At 44.6% G+C, this 17,842-nt stretch overlaps 1 protein-coding gene across 2 annotated transcripts in view; it reads right to left on the bottom strand.

The window, feature by feature from the left end:
• The window catches only part of ADCY9 (adenylate cyclase 9), a 179,813-nt gene that overhangs the window by 79,042 nt on the left and 82,929 nt on the right, over positions 1-17,842 (bottom strand). For both annotated transcript variants that reach the window (XM_039491147.1, XM_039491148.1), the window contains exon 3: positions 1,482-1,586. In XM_039491147.1, the coding sequence (XP_039347081.1) occupies positions 1,482-1,586 (105 nt within the window). The remainder of the gene's footprint in view (positions 1-1,481; positions 1,587-17,842) is intronic.

The following is a 17,842-nucleotide window of genomic DNA, read 5'->3' as shown; positions in this document are numbered from 1 at the left end:
CGCCAAGGCTGACCTGACAGATGCTGCTAGGAAAAAATCTTCCGGCTACTGTGCACGTGTGCATGCACACACCTGATTGGAAATGACATGAACAAGCACTCGAAGAATGAACAAGCACTCGAAGAAGAATAGAAATTTCCTGTAGCCACTCTGCTCTAACTCCCTCAGAGCGAGTGATGGTGGAGTTGTAGTACAAGCATACTAGACCCAATACAGTAGGCTCAAATAAGACTGCATTCACTGCATATTCTGCCCTTTCTGAGCTTAAAAGATGTCTGTGCTGATTCATAATTCAAGGACTGTGTTAAGATGATGCGTGGTAAGCAAGAAAATGTGGGTCTGGAAATTAATGAACCAAAATTGGTGTCAGAAATTAGGCCTAATTGGTTAATAAAATAATGTGGAATGGGATGTTCCACCCACCATTCCCTCTGTGGGTCCTAAAAGAACAGACATTAGAGGGAAAAGAGGAGGAACAGACGGAGGTTACTGGGGTGAGTTTTGCCATCATGGCTGTCACCCACACTGGCCTTCGTCATTCTGATCCTGAGAGATCACCTGAACCAGACCAGATCAGAGAGAGGGATCCAGATGACATTGCCAACCCCTACCAGCTTCAGCTGAATACCATGAGATGAAACAAGATGAAACTTTAACAACAGCAGTAATAACAATAGCTATAGCCCATCTCAACTACCTTCTTCTCTTCTAACCAAGAGCTGTTATTACCATCTTTGATACCATCTAAAAGACTGTCAAACAAGGGGAGTTTTCCTTCTAAAATTCTCAAGCTAAGGGAAAGAGAACCAGGAATGTTGTTAAAATGAAAACCTTAATTAATACTTCACATTTCAACACTTTAACTGTTTTTCCTTCTTTTCTTTATCTTTAATAAAAGGTTATAAGGGTTTTTAGTGGTGTGTTTGCCATGATACTAAGCAGGCTGAAGTCTCTGTATACAAAACCCAACCCTTGTTTAACACTGTTTAATACTGGAGAGTGACTGGGTTTTGTTAACACGTTGGGTCATATATTTCATCCAAATAAATACAAGAGTGCTTCTTCTGTGCCTATCTATTATTTAAGGCAGAGGTGTAACTGAGAAGAGAACATCATAGGTTGAAATAATTTCATAAAAGTGATTTTGAGTGCATCAGTTTTTGGGTTTCCAACTTGAGATATTTTAAAGTAGTCAGACATTCAGAGGTCAGGTGCTCAGCAATTTCTGAAAATCTGGTCCTCTAAGGTGTCAAGTTGGGCACTAAAAAATTAAGTCATGCAAAATGACTAGTCACTTTTGGAAACCTTGGCCAGGATGACTAGAATTTGGTGCCCAAATTCTACTGGATTATGCTGAAATTCTGAATTCTGAAATTGGCTCTGCTGCTTGCCAGTTATATTGAAGTGAGGAGGAACCCAGTACAAAAATGAGGCTATTAAAACTGATGCAGGGGAGTCAGGAGTGAGAAAGCTTAAGTTACCTTGGTATTGTTTTTATGTTCATCCTGACAGCCATTTTGGATAGCTCCTTCCTCTATAGTGACATCACTGCTGGGAGCAAATGTAACACTACATGAAGGACATGTCTGCAAGAAGACAAAAAATTGAAAACAGAAATATTCAGATACCATCAGAACATTATTCATTTCACAACAGAGTCATTTTCACTGCCACAAGTAGACTCTCAAAACTGTCCATATTCCAAGATTCCCTTTCAATAAGAATTGCATGATAGGATGTCCAACCATACTGCAATTTTAGCTGGATACTGCGTAAGGCCACAAAATGCTATTGTGAATAACTGCTATGTGCTTAAGTGAAAACTAAACAGCAGAACTGAAAACAATAAGCAGAAAGGGGAATGCCAGTGAACAATCCCAGATGTTCTTCTTACTTAAGAGTTTTATGGGTAATATTTACCTGAATTACTGAGTATAATAGGCTATTATGCACTGTGTTTAATCCCTGTGAATTAATTTATAATGTATGGTAGTAGCATATTTAGACAGATGAGACATGCTTTTCCATGCATAGGACCAGATTCTCCAATGTGGTGTAGCTACTTTGTGCCAGTACATCCTGCTTCTGGAGAAAGCCCTACCACCTCATGCAATAACAGAAAGCTGCAATAGACACTGCCGCCTACCTGGGCTGCTAGTACAAAGGCCAAGGCTGGGATAATCTTAAACCTTAACAATCCTTGGTTGTAGTTTCAGCTCATTAGGGCTGTTATAATAGCCAGCATAAGTCAAAGCAACCCTCAGGCTGCCCTAATTTATGCTGGGGAACCGACTGCACCCAACAGCCCCGGGATTGAGAGAGTTCAATGGTAAACTTTCCACTCCACCCACCCCCATCTCAATCTATGTTGTATGGAGTCTGGCTCCATCCAAAGAACTGCCCCAAAGCTGTCACAAAGCATATTAAAAATCCTGTTTTGGTGGTCTAAAAGTCATAGTGCACAATTTAAAACTCTGTATATACGCCTCTACCCCGATATAACGCAACCCGATATAACACGAATTTGGATATAACGCAGTAAAGCAGTGCTCGGGGGGGGGGGGGGGGAGGGTGGCTGTGCACTCCGGCGGATCAAAGCAAGTTTGATATAATGCGGTTTCACCTATAACGTGGTAAGATTTTTTTGGCTCCCGAGGACAGCATTATATCGGGGTAGAGGTGTACTGTACAGTAATGTACGTCATCTTCACACTAAAATAAGTTAAATGTGTATTAATATGTCACCTATAAATTAGTGCAAGTGGCTCTCTATCCAGCGGCCCTTTCTTAAAGGACTCCTTGCCTCTAATGTGGACTCTGGATCAGCAGCATGATAGAGGACTCACAGGTGGAATACAGATAACAAACAGGATACTCTCCAATGGAACACATTAGAAATATTGGACTGCATTTTTGTCATCTATGCTGTAAATTACATGCCAAATAACTGTTAATGCAATGTTAAGACTGTACAGTTAAAAAAATAATAAAAATAAGAAAATATAAAAGTTAAGGCTTCAACAGGAAAGCAACTGGATTATGCTGAAATCCTGTATATACAGGGATACTGGTTAGTTACCATTCCCTCTTCCTCCCTTCCTCGACGCCTCACTCCTCTCGATGGCCTCATCCTCCCACTCAGTGTTGAAATAATAATTAAAAACAGAATAATAGCATCTGGAAAATCATGATATGATATGCTCTAAACAGCTCAGTTTCTGCAAAGGAAAATCATGTTTCACTAATCTATCACATTTTTGAATATGTCAATAAAACAGGAGATAAAGGACAAATAATTGACATAATTCATTTAGACTTTCAAAAGGATTTAGAAAAGGTCCCTCACAAGAGGCTATGAAAGAAACAATGTAGTCATGAGCTGAGAGGCAAAATACTGTCCTGGACCAAAAAGAGATAGGAAACGGATGGTCGATTTTCATCATGGCAAAAGGTTATCAATGGGGTGCCCACCTCATGGTTTCACACTAGGGTCATGTCTACACTACAAAATTAGATCAATTTTATAGAAGTCGATCTTTAGCAACCGATTATGTACAGTCGATCGTGCGTGTCCCCATTAAGCGCATTAGGTCGGTGGAGTGCGTCCTCAATACCGTGGCTAGCACTGACTCACGGAGTGGTGCACTGTGGGTAGCTATCCCACAGACCCCACTGCCCATTGAAATTCTGGGTTAAGCTCCCAATGCCTGATGGGGCAAAAACATTGCTGCGGGTGGTCTGAGTACATGTCATCAAGTCTCCCCTCCCTCCCTCTCTGAAAGCAATGGCAAATAATCATTTTGCACCTTTTTTCCTGGGTTATCCATGCAGATGCCATAGCACGGCAAGCATGGAGCCTGCTCAACTGCACACTACTTTTGTAAACACCTCGCGCATTATCCTGCAGTATGTGCAGAGCCTAGCTAGGAGCCACCAGCACGAGCAAGATTGGGAGGAGGACATGGACACAGATGTTCCTGAAAGCTAGGGATGTGGCAATTGGGATATCATGTTGATACAGTGGAATGCCAATTCTGGGCCCGGAAAACAAGCACAGACTGGTGGGACCGCATAGTGTTGCAGGTATGGGATGATCCCCAGTGGCTGCGAAACTTCGCATGCATAAGGCCACTTTCATGGAACTTTGTGAGTTACTTTCCCCCGCCCTGAAGTGCAGGAATACCAAGATGAGACCTGCCAGGACAGTTGAGAAGCGAGTGGTGATAGCCCTGTGGAAGCTTGCAACGCCTGACTGCCACCGGTCAGTCGGGAATCAATTCGGAGTGGGCAAATCTACTGTGGGGGCTGCTGTGAGCCAAGTAGCCAAGGCAATCAATAATCTTCTGCTAACAAGGGTAGTGACTCTTGGAAATGTGCAGGTCATAGTGGATGGCTTTGCTGCAATGGGGTTCCCTAACTGTGGTGGGGTGATAGACAGAATGCATATTCCTATCTTGGCACTGGACCACCTTGCTAAACAGTACATAAACCGCAAAGGGTACTTCTCAATGGTGTTGTAAGCACTGGTGGATCACAAGGGCCGTTTCACTGACATCAGTGTGGGATGGTCGGGAAAGGTGCATGATCCTCCATCTTTTGGAACTCTGGGCTATTTGAACAGCTGCAAGAAGGGACTTTCTTCCCAGACCAGAAAATTACCATTGGGGATGTTGAAATGCCAATAGTTATCCTTGGGGACCCGGCCTACCCCTTGCTCCCATGGCTCATGAAGCCATACATAGGCAGCCTGGACAGCAGTAAGGAGCAGTTCAACTATAGACTGAGCAAGTGCAGAATGGTGGTAGAATGTGCCTTTGGACGTTTAAAAGGGTGTCGGTGCTGTTTGCTGAGTAGGTTAGACCTCAGCGAAAGCAATATTCCTATTGTTACTGCTGCTTGCTGTGTGCGCCATAATATCTGTGAGAATAAGGGGGAGACGTTTATGGCGGGGTGGGAGGTTGAGGCAAATTGCCTGGCGGCCAATTTTGAACAACCAGACAGCAGGGCAATTAGAAGAGCACACCCAGGCACACTGCGCATCAGAGGGGCTTTGAAAAACAGTTTAATGACTCATCAGGCTACGGTGTGACAGTTGTGTGTGTTTGTCTTTGATGCAAAGCCTCCCCCTTTGGTGAATGTACTTTCCTGTAAGCCAATCCCCTTCCCCATCTTCGACCATAGCTGGCACAGGAAATAAAATCACTATTGTTCTGAATCCATTCATTCATTCTTTATTTTTAAAAAAACCTGAGATCACTGACAACGCTGACTAGTAAAAGGCAGCCCGGGTAGGGTGGGGGAGGAGGGAAGGACAAGGCCACATTGCTTATTGTAGCCACACTACAAATCAAAGCTGTTTGAATGACAGCCTTCTGTTGCTTGGGCCATCCCCTGGAATTGAGTGGCTGGGTGCCCGGAGCCTCCCCTCCAATGTTCTTGGGCATCTGGGTGAGGAGGATATGGAACTTGGCGAGGAGTGCAGGCAGTTACACAATGGATGCAGCGGGGGTCTGTATTCTAGTTGCCTTTCCTGCAGCTCCACCATATGCCTCATCATGTCCGTTTACTCCCCCCTTAGCTTCAGCATCTCCTCCTGCGTGTTCCGATCACGCTCACTGTATGTTTTGTACGCTCACTACCAGTGAATGTCTCCATGCATTCAGCTGTGCCATATCAGTTCTGGAGGACTGCATGAGCTCTGAAAACAGGTCATTGTGAGTGCGGTATTTTCACCTTCTAATCTGTGATAACCTCAGGGACGGAGTTGATATGGGGAGCATAGAAACATTTGCAGCTGCAGGGGGAAAGAAAGGGAGAGCAGAATTTAAGAAGATACATTTCTGAGAACAAAAGGGAGACTGTTTCACAGAGAATCAAGCAATTCACAGCAGACAGCATGTGTTTTAGGTACAAAGTTGCATTTTGCATTTTGCCTTTTACATTGAGCGCCTGCCGGTATGGTGACACATCACACACGGCGGGGCAACAGAATTCGGTTTCCAGGCAGCCATGGTAAGCCAAAGGGTATGCGGGGCTGGCTTCTTCCACCTTCATAACATGTGGGAATGGTTTCAAAGTGCAGAGCCCTCCTTTCCCATAGCAACCAATGCCGGTTGGGTTTGCCATTTAAAAGGAGGGGCTGCGGTTTTGGGGTGGATGTGCAGGACACTCCTCCCTGCCTCCGCGTGGCTATTCTCCGGGATGATCCCTTTTAGCCAAGCTCAAACAGCCCAGAATGACCGGGGTCTAATGTGCCGAGAATCACCAAGCAGAGGGGATTACTGTTCCCTTACAAAAATTCCCCTATTTCAACCAGGTGACCATGAACGATATCACTCTCCTGAGGCTGACACAGAAAGATAAAGACTGAATGTTGCATGAATGTGACCAAAACCCAGGACCATTTGCTGCCATGCTTTGTGCTGCAAAGATTCCAGACTACTTGCTGCTGGCTTGGTGTGGTAAAGTGCCCTACCATGAAGGACGAAATACGGCAGCCCTCTCCAGAAACCTTCTGCAAAGGCTTTCACAGTACCTCTATCTTTAGGACCAGACTTCAAAGAGAAACTGCTGAGCTCCAGTTCATCTGCAAATTTAACACCATCAGCTCAGGACTAAACAAAGACTGTGAATGGCTTGCCAATTACAGAACCAGTTTCTCCTCCCTTGGTTTTCACACCTCAGCTGCTGGAACAGGGCCTCATCCTCCCTGATTGATCTAACCTCGTTATCTCTAGCTTGCTTCTTGCTTGCTTATATATACACCTGCCCCTGGAAATTTCCACTGCTTGCATCCGAAGAAGTGGTTATTCACCCACGAAAGCTCATGCTGCAAAACGTCTGTTAGTCTATAAGGTGCCACAGGATTCTTTGCTGCTTCTACAGTACCTCCAGGAGAGCTTCATGGAGATGTCCCTAGAGGATTCCCGCTCCATCCCCAGACACATTTTCTAGTAGCTGTACTGGCCGTGAATGCATCGCAATTGTTCAGGGAAAATCAAACATTAAACACAATTGCTTTTAACCCCAGAAGTGTAGTTACAAATGTGCATTCACCAGAGGTGCTTCTCTGCCTTCAGGGTCCAGGAACAATACACCCTGGGAGGGTATTGGCTCCAGGGTGAGGAGAAGGTCCTGGCTGCCAGGGAAAACAGATTCTCCGCTTGCTTGCTGTGCATTCTCCTCCTCTTCCTCATCCACAAAATCCTCCTCCTTGCAGGTGTCCACGGACAGTGGTGGGGTAGTAGGATGGTCCCCCCGAGAACGGCATGCAGCTGATCATAGAAGCGGCATGTCTGGGACTCTGACCCAGAGCGACCATTTGCCTCCTTTGTCTTTTGGTAGGCTTGCCTGAGTTCCTTAATTTTCAAGCGGCACTGCTGTGTGTCCCTGGTGTAGCCTCTGTCCACCATGCCCTGTGCGATTTTGGAATATATATCAGCATTTCTTCTGCTGGATCAGAGTTCTGCCTGCACAGATTCTTCTCCCCATACAGTAATCAGATCCAGTGTCTCCTGTTCGCTCCATGCTGGAGCTCATTTGCGATTCTGGGACTGCATGGTCACTTGTTCTGCTAAGCTCGCCACATTGACCAAACAGGAAATTAAATTCAAAAGTTCCTGGTGCTTTTCCTGTATACCTGGCTAGTGCATCAGAGTTGAAAATGCTGTCCAGAGCAGTCACATTGGAGCACTCTGGGATAGCTCCCGGAGGTAAATACCATCAAATTGCACAGCGCTGCATCTATAGTACCCCAAATTCAACCCAGGAAGGTCAGTTTTAGCGCTACTCCCCTCATCGGGGAGGAGTACAGCAGTCGATTTTAAAAGCCCTTTAGGTCAGCAGAACGGGATTGGTTGTGTAGACGCATTCCTTATAAAATTGACTTAATGTGGCTAAATTCGTCCTAACCTCATTGTGTAGACCAGGTGTAGGTCCAGTGTTGTTTAATATATTAAACAACAATCTGGAAAAGGGAGTGAGCAGTGAGGCAGAAACATTTGAAGATGACACAAAGTTATTTAGGTTAGTAAAGTCCAGAAAAGACTGTGAGGAACTTTAGAGAGACCTAACCAAACTAGGTGAATGGATAACATCGATACAAATCAATGTTGATAAATGCAAAGCAATACACATTTGTATGATTAAATTTTTAACTACACTTACACCTTCCAGGGTTCTAAATAACTGTATCTGCATAGGTAAAGGATCTGGGCATCATTATGAACAGTTCAAGGCCTTAATATAGTGGTGGGCAACCTGTGACCCATTAAGATAATCTGATTATGGGCCACGAGACATTTTGCTGACGCTAACTGTCTGCAGGCACGGCACCCCGCAGCTCCCAGTGGCTGCGGTTCGCCATTCCCACAGCTCCCATTGGCCAGGAACGGTGAACTGTGGCCACTGGGAGCTGTGGGGGGCCGTGCCTGAGGATGGTCAATGTCAGCAAAATGTCTCGTGGCCCACAATCAGATTACCCTGATGGGCTGCAGGTTGCCTACCACTGCCTTAATGTGTAGCAAAAAGGTTATGGCATGATTAGAGGAGCTTCAGAGCAGAGTGAGGAGAATATTAGTAGCCTGGAAAAACTCTCATATGAAGAGAGATTGAAAAAAACGGCAGAGAGTCCTGTGGCACCATATAGACTAACAGATGTATTGGAGCATGAGCTTTCGTGGGTGAATACCCACTTCGTCGGATGCATGCCATGCATCCGACGAAGTGGGTATTCACCCATGAAAGCTCATGCTCTAATACGTCTGTTAGTCTATAAGGTGCCACAGGACTCTTTGCTGCTTTTACAGATCCAGACTAACACGGCTACCCTTCTGATACTTGAAAAAAATGGGACTGTTTACCTCAGAGAGGACGTAAATGTGGGGAGGGAGAACATGATAAAAGGATACAAAATAATGAAAAGTAGAGAGAAGATGAGAGATTAGAAGCCTGATCTAGCCCAACATAAAAACAAGGGGGAATTCAACAAAACTTAAAAGCAGATAACTGAAAACTGATAAAAGGAAATACTTTTTCCACACAATATGCAATATTAAAGGCACAACATCAAACTATCCCAATGACAAGGAAAGATAGGAAGAATTGTAAGAAGCCAATATAGCTCCATCAGGAGATGAAAATCAAAAAGGAATACCACAGAAAGTGGAAACATGATAAATTGCTAAGGAGGAGTACAAAAGAATTGCACAAGCAGGTAGGAACAAAATCAGAGAGGCTAAGGCATAAAATGAGTTACTCCTAGCAAGGGACAAAAAAGGCAATAAGATGATGTTCTATGAATACATTAAGAGCAAGAGAAAGATGAAGGAAAGCATAGGTCCTCTACTTAGCAGGGAAAGATTGCTAATTATTGCTGACATCAAGAAGGCTGAGGTGTTTAATTCCTATTTTGGCTTCAGAATACTCAACCCAATTAATATTAATAAAGGGGAAGAACACAAGCCAAAATAGGGAAAGAACAGGCTAAAGAATATTTAGGCAAGTTAGCTTTATTCAAGTCAGCATGTTCTGATGAAATGCACTGCAGGTTTTTAAGTTGAAACAATCTCAGAACCATTAGTGATTATCTTTAAGAACTCATGAAGGACAAGTGAGGTCCCAGAGGACAGGAGAAAGGCAAACATATTACCTATCTTTAAAAAGGAGAACAATGAGGAATAGACCAATCATTCTGGTTACTTGCCTTGCGGATGGGTGAAAGCTGTAGACATGACATATCTTCATTTTAGTAAGGTTTTTGACACAGAGCCACATGATATTCTCATAAGCAAATTAGGGAAATGTGGTCTAGATGAAATTACTATAAAATGGGTGCAAAACTGGTTGTGACACCATACTCAAAGAGCTGTTATCAATGGTTCACTGTCAAATTGAGTGGACATACGTAACATGATCCAAAAAGAGTCAGTACAGGGACTAGTACTATGCAATATTTTAATTAATGACTTGGATAATGTAGTGGAGAGGTGGTTTATAAAATGTGTGGATGATACCAAGTGGGAGGGGTTGCAAGCATTTTTGAATTCGAATCCTGTCCACCAAATTTGAAAAATTGCAGAAGTGGTCTGAAATCAACAAGTGCAAAGTACCAAACTTTGGAGGATAAAAATCAAACACACAAGTACAAAATGGAGAATAACTGTCTAGGTGGTAGTACTGCTGAAAAAGATCTCAGTATTATAGTGGATCACAAAGAGAATACGAGCCAACAATTTGATCCAGTTGCAAAAAAAGGCTAATATCATTCTAGGGTTTATTAACAGGACTATCCTACGTAAGACATGGGAGGTAATCATCCTGTTCTACTCAGCAGTGGTGAGGTTTCAGCTGGAGTACTGTGTCAAGTTCTGGGTATTCATACTTTAACAAACATAATGATAAACTGGAGAGCGTCCAGAGGAGAGCAACAAAAACAATAAAGGTTTAGAAAATTTGATCTATGAGGAAAGATTAAAAAAAACTGAGCATGTTTAGTCTTGAAGACTGTGGGGAGACCTGATAACACTCATTAAATATGTTATGGGCCGTAAAGAAGAAAGCAATGATCACTTTTTCTTCATGTCCATTGAAGATAGGATAACAAATAACTGGCTTAATCTGAAGCAAGGGAAATTTAGATTAGATATTAAGAACAACTTTCTTACTAGAAGGATAGTTACACACTGGCATAGGCTTCCAAGGGAGGTTATGGAACCCCTGTCATTTCAGGTTTTTAAGAACACTACAAACAAACAGCTGTCAGGGATGGTTCAGGTATACTTTGTCCTGCCTCAGTGCAGGAGGCTGGACTAGATGACCTCGAGGTCCTTTCCAGACATATAGTTCTACAATTCTTTGCGATTAGACTATGGAATTCATTGCCACAGGACACCATTGAGGTCATGAATTTAACAAGGTTCCAGGAAGGATTGGACATTTATATGGATAACATGAATATAAAGTGTTATAACAGTTAATAGTAACACAAAATGTGGATATGAAAACCCCATGTGACACTACACCCCATAGTCATCCTAGTAATATTATTATTATATAGTTATGGCATAATTGTGATGCATTTTGTACAAGGTATCATTGGAAAAGTTATGATTTGCTGAATATGATTATCCTATTTGTATGAATGTCTCATTTTTGTATCTGAAGTTATAAATATTGATTAGAGATCTGTATTTCAAATGGGCTTACTCTGGAAAACACCCACAGCCAGACTTTCAAGTACAATAATGAAGCAGCTAGACAGGGCTGATGGCCCATCAGCAAAGACAATGGACTGAGGAATAGCTTAACCTTCCTGTGGGCGTTTTGGCCAGCCTGTAAACAATGGCTGCTATAACACTGCAAGAGCATGTGACCAGACCAAATGTCTCTGGACTCAATCTTGGACACCAGTGTTTTTTCCACAAACTAAGTTTGGGACAAAGGGTTCTCACCATATGCTAAAGCTATATAAGGCAGGGAGTGACATCATCTGTTGTTCTTCACTCCTCCACAACCAAACACCTGAGAGAAGCTCCTAAGAAAAAGGACTTTGAAGGGGGTGGGGATCCCAAGCTGCAAAGTAAATGCAGCTTGACCCTTAAGAATCTGCAAGCCTGCTTGTACCCCAACAGTCGGGGTGGAGAACTGCTAATTCAGACCCAATCTATCTAGTATGTTAAGTTTAGTTTGCATTTTTGTTTATTTGCTGGGTAATCTGCTTTGATCTGTTTGCTGTCACTTATAATCAGTTAAAATCTATCTTTTGTAGTTAATAAACTTGTTTTTGCTTTATCTAAACTAGTGACTTTGAATGAAGTGCTTGGAAATCTTAGCTCAAGGGGCAAAGGCTGTTATATTTCCTCTCCACATTGAGGGAGAGGCAAACTGGATAATAAATTCATATTGGTCAGGATTTTGACCAGGGCAGGATGGTACAGCTCTGGGGTCCTAGGCTGGGAAGCTGGTGGCTATTTTGGCTGAAGCCTTTTTATGCGTTCATGCAGTGGCTGGTCAACCTGCATGTAACTGCAGTTGGGAGTGTCTGCCTGTGTGAATGCTGGTGAAAGTGCTAGCTTGGAGGGCTTTGCAGCTTGCCACAGCGGCACAGTGTAGGAGGAAGCCCAGGCTGGCAAGTCAGAGGTTCTCAGGGGTACACCAGTTCAAGGTGGCACCCTGGGGGGAACCCATCAAACCCCACGTTTCTGATTTTAACACAATTTAACTATTGAGGATTCAGATGTGGCCTTCTTGGGAGATTATCCCACATCGGCCTTCTGCAAATTTCTTGCACTTTCCTCTCTACTGTGTGGGGCGGGCCACTGTTGGAGATATGATACTGGACTAGATGGACCATGAATCTGACCCACTATAGTAACTGCTATTTTCCTATGTGGATTTTGATGTCACCACACTTGCCAACAGATCACTGTCAGCTGTATGCACATCTGCCTTTGGGGACAGAATGCTAAACTGGGCACACAAAATCAAGTCTTGTCAACCTACTGTACTGGAGAAGATCTTGACAGGGATACCAACAAGCAGTTTTAGTAGTCTATAACACTTTTTCCCCAAACCCAGCATCCCAGGACCTCCTTCTCTGTTTGTTTTGAGCCCAGAGAAGTGTGTTTTGACCTTCTGGTGTTTCTTTTCCTCTGATCCAAATATATCAACTACTCATTTTTGTGGCTTAACCTCCGATTTTTTATGGCCATTTTGTATTCTGTTTTCAGGATTCCCCTCACTCCACCAAAAAGCTCTATTTAAGCAAGGCCCCATCCTTCCTCTTCCCTTAACCCAATGCCATTTGGCAATCATCTTTGTTATTTTGTAGAGGTGTGGGTCTGTACCCCTCAGATGCATAGGAAAGGCGGATGGTTTCTCTTGGTCACTATATAGCAGCAGTTCTCAAAACTGTGGTACATATACTGCTAGCAATATGCAGGCCACAATTTAGCAGTATGCAGTTTGTTTCAAAAAACAAGATTAAGAAACTATTACAACAATGACTGAAATTATGAGGTGGTAGACTGGTCAAGTATTTTTGAGTTTTAAATGTGGCATGATAAGACTGAAAGTCTGAGAACTGTTACTCCATGGAGTTTCTTCCAGATCCTTATTCTCTGGGCTATTAGTCCACAAAGTGGTTCAACAAGCCTATTAAGTTCTTTGCTTTTCAGATGGATGTTCTAGATTTTCTCAGCAAGTGAGTCATCATGCCTGCTCCTCCCCAGAAACAGAGTTGGAGTGAGGGGCTTACTTACAGAATTTCCTTATCTGTAAACAAGCAGATTTTGCCCTCTTCTTGAACAGTGATGCCTCAACAAATGACAACACAGGCAGAAACCCCAGGAAGTCTCAATTCTTAACTTCATTAATAACTGTAAACATTTATAAATACTTAGTGAGTGTGTGTTCTAGACATTCTGAATAGTAGATTAATGAACTTTCAATGACTACCAGTGTAAGTAAAACCACATCCTAATTTTGTGTTAGAGAAGTGATACTAATATATTTTATAGTAGTTTATGATTTCTAATCATAGTAAAATATGAAGCGTAACAAAATACAGTACAAAAAAACTTGGTACCAAAATAAGTAACAGATTACAATGTTTTATATAAGAGTCATCTACTTGACTCAGTAATTGCTATGTAGAGCCCTGTGTGGATACAAAATGTGTATCCGCATCCAATTCGCAATCCATAAAAATGATCCAAGGATATCCGCATCCGCAGATATAAAGTGGTTATCTGCAGATTTGCAGGGCTCTAGCTATATGCAGTAAGTTTAGTTAAATTTTTCTGCATCTTTCCTTCACCATCATAATTCTGTATAAGTCCCACGTCCTAGCTCAACTGTGAGGTTTTGCATTTAAACTACGGCATATTTATTGTTGAGGGGAGGCGAGTAAGATGCTATTGAAATGTTGTAACAATTTACATACTGCAAGGTACCTTTTCCCATTCTCAGGTAAAACTGAGAAGAGACTTCCTGCTCTGCTGCCGGAGAACCAAAGAAAGCTGGGTGCTCAGCCCCCCGCCTTACTCCCAGCTCCAGGAGGCCGGGCATTCTGCCTCTCAAGTTCCTAGATCTGGGGAGGTAGATGCAAAGGCAGAGAGGCCAGGGATCTCAGTTTGAGAGACCCCTGACAAAATTTTTGTCAATTTCATTTACAAAGTGAAAGTGAAAAAGCATTTTTAGTCAGAAAATCATTCTTAAGAAATTTTTTCTACCAGCTCTTCCCACACTGCCAATGTTGCCTGCTTTGCATTTAAAACAGAAGTGTTGGATTGATTTACAAATTACATTGCCAGGCCCTGAAAGACTACATACACGCATGGGAGAGAAGCCATCTCCCTGCTAAAATCAAATCATGTTTGCAGCAGTAGCAAGTAATTAAATTGTAGTTTATTTTACTATAAAGCCTACTCTGACTTGCTTGGAAAATTAAGCAATCACTTACTTTTCTGGTAAAAATAACTGTCATTGAACCATCTGACTCTATCTCCAGTCACGAAAAGCCTATGATGAGAGAGAGCACTAACAGACAACATATTCAAAGCTAAGTCTCAGGCACACTCAGTAGTGCATTCTCCATGATTTCATTCTCCTCGCTGTTAAGGCTTTACATCTGTGCCAACGTCAACCAGGCCCAAATTCTTCCCCTCAGTTTGGCAGCTCAGTTCTATTGCTCTGCTTAGTCCCTTCTTTTTTTGCCCTACTCTGCTCTCATTGGCAGTTCAGTTCTATTGCTCTGCTTAGTTCTTTCTCCTCCTCCTCATGCCTGAAACAGCTCAATTTTTTGCACCTCTCTAATTAGTCTCCTCTAGACTTTGTCACTTCCAGCTGTTAGCACAAAACTGCTGAGACGGATAACACTCAGTGGTCCCTCTGTCTTGCTGTCATTGTATGGCAGACTGTAGCAGGGTGGACCTCTGCTCCTGCCCTGAAGGGGTTAAAAACAGCCCCGGGGAAGGGGCTGTGGCTGGAGAAAGCAGCCTTTAAGCTGGGCTGATTGGGAAGTGGCTGCAGCTGGGCCACGCCCCAATCAGGCCCAGCTGGCCCCTATAAAAGAGGCTGTGAGCCAGAAGCCCAGGAAGACAGTCTCTCTCTGCATTTAGAGGGAGATGGGCCTGGCTGCAGGGAGCTAGACCGGGTACTTCAGTGGAGCAGGGCTGGGGAAAGGCAGAGGAGCTGGGGAGCTCCAGCCTGGAAAGCCCCAGGCTGCCGCCTAGCAGAGGGCTAATAGGTACTGGGGGTTGCAGAGGCAGCCCAGGGGTAGGCCAAAGCAGCAGGTCCAAACCCTCCTTGCCAGTGATGAATAGGCTGATACTGCAGTCTGCCCCAGGGCGTGGGGCTAGACAATGACTGGCAGTGCCCATATACTGAGGCAAGGTGGGGATAGGGATAGAGGATGGGGGTTCCCTGGAGAGGGGAGACCCTGAGAGAAAGGGGTTACTGCCAGGGGGCAGCACCCCATGTAAAAGGGCACCGGGGTCCAGGGAGGGACTCGGGGCCAGAGGACAGGCGGATCACCGGCCTGCAGAGGGCGCTCCAGAGCTGGAACGGAGTTAATTCCCTGGAGTCACCAGCAGGAGGCGCCGCAGGGGTGAGTCCGGCCCGTTACACAGACAGAAAACTTAATATTTGCTCTGTTCTATTGTCCTGGGGTTTTAGACAATATGATTTTCCTAGCCTGGATGTTACAGCTTAGACTGAGATACAGTAGGAGACAAAAACAACTTAAGTCTGGCTAAGCAGACTATAACAACATAAGAATGGCCATACTGGGTCAGACCAATGGGCCATTTAGCCCATATCCTGTCTTCCAACAGTGGCCAGTGCCAGGTGCTTTAGAGAGAATGAACAGAACAGAGCAATTACTGAGTGATCCTTTCCTTGTTCCAGTCCCGGGTTCTGGCAGTCAGAAGTTATGGGACAACCTCGTGCATGGGGTTGCATCACTGACCTTCTTGGGCCATTAATGGATCTATCCTCCATTAACTGATCTAATTTTTTTTAAACCCAGTTATACTTTTGTCCTTCAAAACATCCCCTGGCAACAAATTCCACAGGTCGACTGCGTGTTGTGTGAAGTAGTATTTATTTTTGTTTGTTTTAAACCTGCTGCCTATTAATTTCATTGAGTGACCCCTGCTTCTAGTGTTATGTGAATGGGTAAATAAAGAATGTACAGAAAGAGGGGTTTCATGTCACCAAGAGAGAAACCAAGCTGTACACAGGTTTGGGAGATGGGATACACTAGATCAGGGGTCCCCAACCCCCGGGCCTGTTAGGAACCGGGCCGCGAACCGACCCCTAGCACATCAAGCGGCGTGTCTCCGGCGGGGCCCCTGAGCCCCGCCCCCTCAGAGCCGCGTGGTGAGGGGGCGGGGCTGCGTGCTCTGGGCTGAGCTCAGCTGCCTCCGCTCGGTGAGGAGCTCCCAGCCCCGCCCCCTCACCACGCGGCTCTGAGCGGGACGGAGCTCAGGCCCCGCCAGAGACACGCTGCAGCTGTCGAGCAAGGCGCTGAGGCTCCGGGTGAGGAGGGAGCCGGGGGTAAGAGGCTGAGGCTGGGGCCGGGGGGGTTGGCTAAGGGGCAGGGAGTCCTGGGGACAGTCAGGGCACAGAGAGGGGGGGGAGGTTGGGGGCGGTCAGGGGCAGGGAATGGGGGTTGGATTGTGGGTGTTCCGGGGGTCTGTCAGGACTCAGCGGGGATAGGGGTTGGGGCAGTCAGGGGACAGGGGTCCCAGGGTGGTGGGGGTCTCTGGGGGACGGTGAGGGGACAAGGAGCAGGATGGGTCGGGGCTTCTGAGGGGGGCGAGCAGTCGGGGGGCCAGTACGTGGGTGGGGGTCAGATAGGGGGCAGGGCTCCCACTAATTCTGCATTATGGTCAGTTGTACAATTATTTCATTATATATTACAATAATAAATAAAAGTACAAAAATAAATGTAATGCACTTGAATCGTCCCAAAACCATCCCACAGGTCCGTGGAAATTTTTTTTCTACAAAACCGGTCCCTGGTGCCAAAAAGGTTGGGGACCGCTGCACTACATGACCTCTTGAAGGTACACTAAAGTGGCATAAAGCTCATCTCTCCACTCCCTTAATCCTGGGGCCACTGTGTGAAGGTATGGTCTCCCAGGTGTAGGTGAGAAGAACCTGAGGGCTGCTCTAAGTTTTGCAAGCAGCTAAGCAACCTGAGGGGCAAAAGCTATAACCAGGGATACACATGATATAGAGGTGTCTCAGTTATGCCCTCCTTGCACTGGTGACACCCCCACCCCCTGCTTTACAGTAGCAGCAAAATGGGGGGTGGCATAAACGATTTCCTGTCAACTCTACTCCACCGCAAAGTGCATTTTGCATTGAGGAGCTGCTCTCAGGGCTAGATACGCTGGTTTTACGTATGACTGCAATCTGCTGGCAGTGCAGCCCAAGTGGCCATATCACTCTGGAAGATCGGTCATCAGTTGTCTAACTCTATCAGCTGGCTAGGAGGAACCACAACAAAAGTGCAAGGAAAGAATAATAATTTGTTCTCTATCAGTTTAGTTTTGAGATGAAATAATACAGTGTAACAATAAACAGAATCCACACTTCCTAGGCTACCTTTTCTTTCTTCTTAAGAATGTTTGTCATTTTCAATACTCAGAAAGTAATTCATACAAATTACTGCCTTTAGCTCTATATAACTTGAACTAAGTTTCTAAAGCAAGCAGCTAAGTAAAATATAATGTCCTAGCCTACCAGAGCACATTTATCTATTTTACAGCAACTGACACGGAGAGCAATTCCCACAGGCCAACCCTACAATCATTGGCTGCACAGGGAGTATTGT

The sequence above is a fragment of the Mauremys reevesii genome, linkage group 10, assembly GCF_016161935.1.
Source record: "Mauremys reevesii isolate NIE-2019 linkage group 10, ASM1616193v1, whole genome shotgun sequence".
Lineage (NCBI taxonomy): Eukaryota > Metazoa > Chordata > Testudines > Geoemydidae > Mauremys > Mauremys reevesii.
The sequence above is the reverse complement of the archived record's forward strand: the minus strand, read 5'-3'. Positions and strand labels throughout refer to the sequence as shown.